Source organism: Micropterus salmoides, unplaced genomic scaffold (genome assembly GCF_014851395.1).
Source record: "Micropterus salmoides isolate LMB-PRFRI ecotype aquatic unplaced genomic scaffold, ASM1485139v1 Ms_hic_scaffold_14, whole genome shotgun sequence".
In the NCBI taxonomy this organism is placed as follows: Eukaryota; Metazoa; Chordata; class Actinopteri; order Centrarchiformes; family Centrarchidae; genus Micropterus; species Micropterus salmoides.
In genome coordinates, this window is record NW_024040485.1 from 19,505,039 (window position 1) to 19,514,942 (window position 9,904).

Below are 9,904 nucleotides of genomic sequence, written 5' to 3' on the forward strand. Positions count from 1 at the left end.
GAATGTTTCTTCTCACCCTCCGTAAACAGGTTGCAACTTATACTGTGAACAAATGGGCTGCATTTAGAAGAAATGATGCCATACAATTTCGTAATAATTTGCAAAACAGCAGAACAGCAAAACTTTCCTGTTCTTCAGCTAGGGCTACGTAAGAGAAACGTCACCGTCAGGCTGAGCCAATCAGAGGCAGGGTAAGGCGGGTCACGCATCCACCACAGTAGGATGCACAAATTCGCTACCGGGCTGAGTGTGGGGTGTAGCTGGCCTGGCCCCTGTGCTCTGTGGTGTTACCGGGACCCGGTGTTTGTCTGCGGCGACCACACACCTGGCAGCGGAAAGACGGGACAAAAGCTAAACTAGCCGACACTACGGCAGCATTAGGCTGGAGTTGGTCACTTACACAACTGGTGGGGAAACCGCACTGGAACCGCTTTGTATACGTAGCTAAATGTGGAACAATCACGCAACAGCTAGCAGATTAAGTTAGTTAGCTAGCTAACGTGTAGTGCTGCTTGTGGTGACTCTGGTTTTGAAACTATTCAGTTTGCCGTTTGGTTGTAACGTTTGCTAGTTCGGCGTAAATTAATTTAAAATCCTCTTAACGTCAACTAGCGGTACTTAACGAGAGTCAGAGCCCTTTAGAGAGTGTAGTGGTCATTATAGTGGCTGTCGTGCTAACCAGTTAAAATACCACGTCTCATCCTTTACTCAAGCTAAAACAACTAATCTTGCTAACGTTACAAAGTTAACCTCTTGCTGCCCAACAGTTTCTAAATATTTGCAGTTTTGCTCGATGTGATATGAATCAGAGAAGGGTCATTTAACCAGATTCTGTGGCCACACCCGTGTAAAGTGTTGAAGTCTGTATGTACCTAGGTTGTCTGCCCCACCAAATTACTGTCAGGAAACGTGAAGTCGATCGATCGTTTGTGCACTTGTTTATGCTCACCACAAATAATATTACTTCACTTTGTCAGTCATTTCCCATTCGGAAACCTCTAGGTTAAGAGGGTTAAACTCTTTTCTAACCCAGTGAAAAGTGCCACTTAAGCTCAGTTCGTAGGTAAGTGAGCATGGCTCCTAAAAAGAGACCAGTTCATTTAACCATTGGGCCTACTGGCGATGGGATGTCTACCTCCACCAACACTGATGTTACATCTGAGTAAGTTATTTTACTAACCACATTCATATCAACAGTAAAGATGTCCGCCCTTTGTATTCCTGTTCAGCAACAGTTCTCTATTTTCTCAGGGCCAATTTAGAAGCACTTAAAAGAATATTGACCGAGTTGGACCTGGATGAACAACAGAAGAAGAGTTTAGAAGCTTTCCTTACCCAGAAGGCCAAGGTGGGCGAGTTGAAAGACGATGACTTCCAACGCATCTGTGAGCTGGGCGCAGGCAACGGAGGAGTCGTCAACAAGGAATGTCACAAACCCTCAGGAACAATCATGGCCAGGAAGGTGTGGCTGAATATGATAAAACATTTTTGATGCTGTACAAAAAAAAAAATGATACTGAACCTGGTAATAAAGTGTTGTTGATCCTGTACAAAGTGGTCACACCATAAAACACATTTGATATAACGGTTCTCTTTTCTGCTTTTTCAGCTCATTCATCTTGAAATTAAACCTGCTATCAGAAACCAGATCATCCGAGAGCTTCAGGTGCTGCATGAGTGTAACTCTCCCTACATTGTGGGCTTCTATGGAGCATTTTACAACGATGGAGAGATCAGCATCTGCATGGAACACATGGTGAGAGAATTGGTGGGGGTCGACTGTGTGTGTGGGAGGCCAGTTAAGGTATTAAAGGTATTTCTGTATTGATCAATTTATCCCAACAGGAAAATTATCTTCTTTTGTCCCTTTTGCACATTTTTATCTCAGATACCTATCCTGAAGGTCAAGTACAGAAAACCTTTTACCTAGTTTCCTTTTTTGCCTATTTCAAGGATCATGACATTGAATCAAGGAAAAAAACACATGATCCTCCTTGGCCTTTCTATATGTTTGTGTGTCAGTAACATGTTTTGATATAGTTCTTCAAAAATAAGGAAGGTTATTGTTAAACAGCTCAAATGCTAATCTTTGGCCTTCTCCTATTCAGCAGCACATACCTGGAACACCATACATATAGAACTAAGGAACATTACATTTCTCAACTCCTTCTCCAAAGCTATAAACAGTGGTTACTGGATAATCAGATATGCTGTCATAATCTGGACAGGGGTAGTGCTTCTGTCATTGTTTTTATTAATGCATTGTGTTACTATTGTTTGTGTGTATGTGCTTTTGTCTGTGCATATGTGATTTTGTTTGCGCTGATGTGTTCTGTGTTTATATGAATTTATCTGTGTTCCTGTGCTTTCTGTTTGTGCTTTTGTGCCTTTGTATGTTTTCTGAATGACTTACTTAAGTCTTCATGTTAATTAATGGGCAATGCCCCTTTTTTAAAATAAATAAACTTCACTTTAATTTAAATCACCCATAGTTTGATTTTATAGTAAACCAAAAAGTAAATGTTATCTTTGTGGTAATCATGACATGAAACTACACACTACTATATAAACATTTTCTTTAAAATATTTATGTTTTTACAGATTTAAGAACCACTGTACGTGTTTAGTAGATGTACTCGGTGCACATTACAATAATGGTAAACAAGTTATCTTTTTGAAATTCCCTTTTAGAGGGGATGTGCTTTTAGCAATCTATATAATGACCTAAAGGATTCTTTGTTGTCTCACTTCATTGTGTAGGATGGTGGATCTCTGGACCAGGTGCTGAAAGATGCAAAGAGGATACCTGAAGACATTCTGGGCAAAGTCAGCATTGCTGTACGTATATGCTTGACTTTTTTTATTTTTTATTGTTGTGTTATGTTATATTACATTATTGGCATTAATGAAACAGTGGTTAGTTACAAATGTTCAGTTTAGATAAAACTATTTCATCGATGCTTAAAAAATCAAGATATATCACCCAGCTCAAAATAAACTCTGCACTTAATATACACACACACCATGCCTGAACTGGTTTCATGCTTGTTTCCAACTTTTGTATTCACCTTGCGGTTGTTTATGATTATTGAGCTGTGTAACTTCTTCCCTTTTTGAAACAGGTTTTGAGAGGCCTTGCCTACCTAAGAGAAAAACACCAAATCATGCATAGAGGTACTCGTTTTTTCATGGAGTTAATGCGTTTCATCTGAAAGGCATAATGCACAATAGCAAGGCACTTTGTATGTTGTTAAATAACGTGTATTAACCGGTTCATACACATCCTAAAGATAACAAAAATCTAACTAATCTGACTTTTTATGTTAATTCTAGGGCTGTAGTCGGTACAGTGGTTGGGTAAAGATCGTACCTGTTGACTGCATTTTGTCCAGTCAGGTAAAGTTTCATACATATCCTTTTTTTCCCCAGATGTGAAGCCTTCAAACATACTGGTGAACTCACGTGGGGAGATCAAGTTGTGTGACTTTGGTGTAAGCGGGCAGCTCATAGACTCTATGGCCAACTCCTTTGTTGGAACAAGATCTTATATGTCGGTATGTTGGTCCTATGAATGAACTGACAGTTTTAAACAAACACCACAATAGTATCCCATTTCATTTCAGATTATTTAATGTTTGGGCAGTGAGCAACAGTTCCTTATATTTATTGAGATAATTAATTGTTGTGTTGTTAATGTCTGTTGTGTAGCCTGAGAGATTGCAGGGAACCCACTATTCTGTGCAGTCAGATGTGTGGAGTATGGGGTTGTCCCTTGTAGAGCTGTCCATCGGACGCTTCCCCATCCCTCCTCCAGATACTAAAGAACTGGAGGCCATATTTGGACATCACATCTTGGATGGTAGTGAGAGCGAGACGCACAGCACTTCCCCCAGACCCAGACCACCGGGTAGACCTGTCAGCGGTGAGCAATGCACACACTTTTTTTAGATGGCTATTTTAAACTGCAAAAGGTAACTTTGCATTCAGGCAGCTGTAGGTAGCAGCAGGAGAAATAATGCCTCATGTTAATAAATTGCACTCTAAGGTATACCAACCTGGCCAGAAAGTGAGAGACTGAAAGTTTCCTCTGAATTCTTACTTGCTGCAGTTGTGGAGACAGTTTGAATTTTAATTTTTATGTTTTGATTCATCAGCTCTTCTTGGTAGAAAACTGTATACCTGCTACAAAATAAGTATGGTAATCAATTGTATTGCTTGAAATGTTGAATATGAAACACATTTACCTTTGCTCCATTTCCAGGTCATGGTCCTGCAATGGCCATCTTTGAACTCCTAGACTACATAGTAAATGAGGTAAGAATCTAAGAAGCTTTCTGAAGAATAACAAAAAATTGCTGTATATTATAAAGTACAAAATAAAGTATAAAATAGTACTGTCATTCTTGCAAAATTAAGAACGTGTCTTTCTCTGCTGTTGTTAATATGACTTTCTTCTGTGTTTTAGCCCCCTCCTAAACTACCACATGGCATCTTCACTTCTGATTTCCAGGACTTTGTGACCAAGTGGTGAGATAACATTGCTCAGCTTTCACACTCGCGTCTTCTTTTTTGAGTGTGTACTTTCAGAAGTAAATCTAAACATGTAAACCAGTGTTTTGTGAACATGAAAATCTCTCTCTCTTTCTGTCAATTTCAGTCTCATCAAAAATCCAGCAGACAGGGCTGACTTGAAAATGTTGATGGTGAGTGTCCTCCGTGGGACTATGGCTTATGTTTTGAATTTAAGCTCCCAGTTTTCTCTTTGGGGCAATTTGCAATGACTGTATGTGTATGTGTAATATGTGACAGGTTGATGGTCTAGATCAACAAATAGTTTTTGTAGAAACACCTCAGCCAAACCGACACTGTGTTGAAACTCCAACTACATTTTGTGATGTGATGAGTGTTGTATTTGTACACACTTGAAAGTTAGAGTCGGCTGCAGAAAACTATGTCCCTTTGTAAATGATTAAGTGTTTGGTGTCCTGTGTCTTATTTGTATGTGATTGTGCTTGTTTTGTTGCAGAACCATACATTTATCAAGCGGTCTGAGGCGGCAGAGGTAGACTTTGCTGGCTGGCTTTGTAAAACCATTGGGATGAACAAACCTGGAACTCCCACGCGTGCTGCAAACTGAGCACACACTCCCAACACATTCTTGCACACAGTATGCTCACGCAACAACATGGAGATGCTGCTGTCTAAAACACTCACACCTTGCGTGCCACATTCCTCCCTCAGGTGAACCTCTGAAGCCTCCATCTTTCAAATCTACTGACATGTAAGCCAGTTGATCACATGCTAGGAAAGGTACTGTGTCTATAGTTGTCACCTTGTGTGGAAAGTCAGCACCCATTTCTGTTATCCATACTTTGTTTTTTTTAAATCAATTACAGCATAATTTCTCTGAATGATTTTTGGCGTAGTTTGATTCAGGATTTTGGGCCATTAAATCTGTATTTTGGAGACTAAGAAACCTGGAGCTGCCAGATTGGAATCCTACTATAAAATGCTAGCCTTTGCATTTTAATTTGTCACTGTTCTTACAACCATGCTGCACTTTTTTCCATGTTTGGCTAATGAATGCCATTAGGCTTTTGTTTAGCCTCACCCACCATCCTGCAGTCATACAGACTGAACATACTGTATCAAAACTGGAAAAGATATTCCTCAACAGAAAATTCATATATTAGCTGTGTGATTTTCTAACGTGTCTTTTTCAATTCTGCTTTTCAGTTTTTCTAGTCTGAATTTCTCAGAAGTGTTGTGAGGTTTACAGCACGAGTGTGTCAATCCCAGTTATTACAGTCATGGTTGAGAATCTGTACATGTGTACAGGTAGATACATATATTGCTTTTATATGTGTTATGCAAACAAAGTGAGAAATGGAAGAATATGTTTATTTTACTAAATAGCTTGGGTTGCATGTCTGTGTTAGCATTTTTTGACGTGACTGATTTCTACACATTTTCAGATGCCTCGAGGTGAAGCACAATGTTGTAGTGTGACCCTCATGTCATGGAAAAAATTAAAAAATAAATTACAACCTTAAATGCACCTCTGTAGCAGCATCCTCACCTTTTTGTGGTACCTTTTTTAGTTTCAGATTAGCTACGCTAGGGCAGAGGATGCCTTTGGAAATAGCATAAATCCATCCCTTGACAGTACCCTCTGTAACAAGACTGCTTTTATCACTTGAGCAAGCTACATCGCTACTCACTAAGCAGTCTCAGTGGAAACAAATAGTTATTTCTATGTTGTGGCAGGAGTAGGGCATTTCGCTACTTTGTTTTTTTGGGGGGTACCTCCTCCTATAAATCATGGTTTAAAGATATAAATGTTTTTTATGGTAAAATCAACGAGAACTTTATCTTTCTGAAGTCACAATTGTCAATAAATGGTATGTGTTGGAACACACGAACAAAATGTCTTCATTTGCCAGAACAGCCCACTGTCTTACACTGATTTTACCACAAGGGGGAGGCATTTCAGGTACAATGCTCTGAAGACTTCTGGTAAAACTAAAATATGCTATCAAACAGAAATATAATATACTTTGTACTGTGCGCAGTGTAGTGTGTACACATTGCTGCAACCAAGTTAGCTTATACTGACTGAAAGCAAGCGCTGGACACTGAATTACAGACCTGCTGAAATACATTAGTCCTCCATTTAAATTATAAGCATGATGATTCATCTGTTTGGCTCATGTCTGGAGTGATAATGAAATGTCTTCCCTTGAATGTCTGTCAACTTCAAGCTGAAAGTGTGAGGCCTTGAGCTCAGAGAAACGTAGTGGTGCAGCATGTGGGGAGGCTAAGTCTGAGCAGTGTTGATGGGAGGGGGATTACTGCAGCAGAAAAACAGCAAACTCTGCAGTCATTAATATGCAAATATGCAAATGAGAGGGTAATTAAGATTGGGCGTTTGTCAGTGGCTCTTTGATTGCTAATGAATTCAAATCTGCAAGAAAGGGGGAGGGGATGATGAGCTAAAAATTAGGAAGAAGAACAGGATGGTATTGTGTGTTTTCTTGCAAAACAAAATGAGAGAAAGCGTGAGTGCTCTGTAGAATGTAAAGGCCCTAGTGAACAGAAGAAATTCTCATCATTGCTGCTTTTACCCTAACGCCGAATTTAAAAAAAGATGACGCCCTCCCAAAACTAATAAAGAATCACACAGATGAGAAAGATACTAACAAGTATGTTAAAATTCTGTTAGAGCACCAACAGAAGCCATAACATAAAAAAGTGGGCTGTGAGTTCGTGCCAAGACAATCAACCATGCACACCGTCACTGAGCATTCAGCATGGAAGGCTAGAGCCAGCACAGGAAGGTGGAGAAAGATTTCTGCTCATTAAGAGTGATGTGGCTGACCCCTGTTGAGAGAGATGCTCAGGTATCTTTGGTGGGGGGTGGGCGCAGTGGCAGCATGCTGTGTGTCACAAACAGTGTTATATTCATATTTTTGGCAAACGGGGTGCCTACAGTTCACACACGAGCACACACTCACTGCTGTTATTGCTGTTTCAGTGGTCCCTTGACACTTGTGCATCTTCCTCCGTGGCATGTGAAATGGGAATATGCATACAAGGGATAAAAACAGATTAAATGTTGTGGAGAATGGGGGGGAAACAGCTGTTCTTGTCGCCTTATAGCATAATGACTTTGCTGCAGCTTTGTATATTTCACAGGGCTGCTTTGTATATTTCACACTGACCACGTGTCACTGTCTGTGACACCGAGTCAAAAATACACTGAAATATTAGACTGAGTCTTGTTGGGAATTATCTGAAAAGAGAAGGTATGCCACTGTGTTGGGAATCCAAGTGGCAGTATGATATTTATTTTGAATTCCCGAATACTTGAGCCAGGATTGTAAATACAAACACTTAAATAACATATTTGGCATGGGGTGTTAGCAGCTGATCCCAGGGCTGCACTGTTTGGTGTGTGACAAGTGGTGGAGTACATGAGTGCGTGTGTGTGTGTGTGAGTGAGTGTGAGAGAGAGAGGGGGCTGTATTTTTCACAGGAAACAGGAAACCAGAAGTCATAACAGGATGCCCCAGACTGTACCTGATGCGTGGGTGGCTGTATGGGGGTAACCCATTTACAAAGCTATAGTGCTTTTTGAAGAAGAAGTGAGAGCCCAGAACAGAGTGGGTGGAGAGGAGGGTATACACTTGGGGGTTAGGAAAATGGAGTTCCATTCTAAATATAGCTTTTTTGTGTCTTGCGCCTTATCGTAAAACCTTGATGTTGTTTTGCCTCCATGTCGTTCGTCCTACTTTTTAAAAGACATCAAACCAAATATTGTTTGATGTTTTGTGTAGAGCTGCGATATGATCACTTCCATGGCAAAAACATATGCCATATTTCCCCAGGTGTACTGCAGGAGCTTCACAAGTGAATCTTTGACATGAGACCAGTTTTGTCATAATGAGGTTGATCTGTTCGCACTGACTGAATGCTCCTTACTCTATTGCAAAAATGCAGAGCCACTAACTTAACTGTATCTGCAATTTAAAGCATGCATTGCCTGTGCCTGTGGCTAAGTAAAATATTCTGTGGTCCATTTTTATACATTTATTTAGCTCTAAAAGGATAATATGATAACCAGTCTTTAGTCCCACTGTTAATGGCATGCAGGTTTGTGCCTGAGTTGCATGTGTGCAGTGCATGCTGAGAGTGTGTGTGTGTGTGTGTGTGTGTGTGTGTGTGTGTGTGTGTGTGTGCGTGCGTTTGTGTGCGTGCGTTTGTGAACCACAAAGTGGATGGCTGAGTTTTCTCGTAAAGGCCAGCACAGATGTTATTTAGGTTGTTTCCCCTCAAACCAGTTGAGGTTTTCTTTAGAAAGTCTCAAAACAAACACGCACATTAACTGCTGCCTTGTTTACATAACCACTAAGGTACAACTCATGGAAAACAGCAGCTAGGCCATTTTTCTGAGTTAGATGCTGGCTCATGCTGTAAACTCAGCTTTTTGATTCTAGTTTGACAAAAAGAAGCACCTGCATGTCACTTTTTTCTCTCTTCCACACATAAAAACACACTCAAGCATTCACGTGTTGCATTCAACATGCCTGGGCAGTGTTATCCACTGCTCCATCACCACCCCGATTGTCCCAACTACTGGGACAAATTGTGATAATGCAATGATATATTGCAATATTTCAGTATTATCACACATACAGGTCACTGTGATGGCTTTACATATTTTTCAGGGATGTATTCATAACATTTTGTAAGTACAGATTTTTTTTTGACATAAAGGGTATCCAAACACATGATGACTAATTGTATTAGTCCCTAATTATTTCTTAGGGATGTTTTCATAGCATTTTCAAACTGCAGATGTTTTTTTCTCCCTTAACACTTGACTAAACTAAAGCATTGGGCAAAAAAATGGCATAAAAAGACGTTATTATATTTGATCTTGCATTGTTGTAGGCTACATATTATCATAAATGTAGGCCGTTGTGATTAGTGTATTTTTTCAGTTGTGTATTCATAGCAAGGTCACCCCAAATCTGCTGTCTACTGTCAACACGGCCAGTTATAATCCACCCTAAGAAAACATCTCACTATCTGATCCATGTTTTTGCATAACTGTGCATCGTGGACTCCCATCTTTCACACACACACACACACACACACACACACACACACACACACGAACGTTTACAATAGCTCGGGCACTGTAAATTAAAGTGCGAGCAACCCGTAGGCAAAATGAGACTGCCCTAAAGGTTGATGATGAAACATATTTGGGCGTCCCGCTTGCCAATCAAATTTTCGTCGTATCCAATTGGTCGTCCCTCTGATATTATCATTCCATCTTCTACTGGTCTAGGCTGTTGGGCTTTCCGCTGTGCTAATCCGCCAGTCGACATAGATCCCC

At 40.2% G+C, this 9,904-nt stretch overlaps 1 protein-coding gene across 1 annotated transcript; it reads left to right on the forward strand.

The window, feature by feature from the left end:
• The first annotated feature begins 233 nt into the window (after positions 1-233).
• map2k2b (mitogen-activated protein kinase kinase 2b) lies at positions 234-6,418 on the forward strand. Its single transcript, XM_038719313.1, has 11 exons — positions 234-1,162; positions 1,252-1,462; positions 1,610-1,756; positions 2,761-2,838; positions 3,123-3,174; positions 3,430-3,554; positions 3,709-3,922; positions 4,262-4,314; positions 4,466-4,527; positions 4,658-4,703; positions 5,027-6,418. The coding sequence occupies exons 1-11, from the start codon at positions 1,074-1,076 to the stop codon at positions 5,135-5,137; spliced, it is 1,188 nt and encodes a 395-aa protein (XP_038575241.1). The 5' UTR covers positions 234-1,073; the 3' UTR covers positions 5,138-6,418.
• The last annotated feature ends 3,486 nt before the right edge of the window (positions 6,419-9,904 follow it).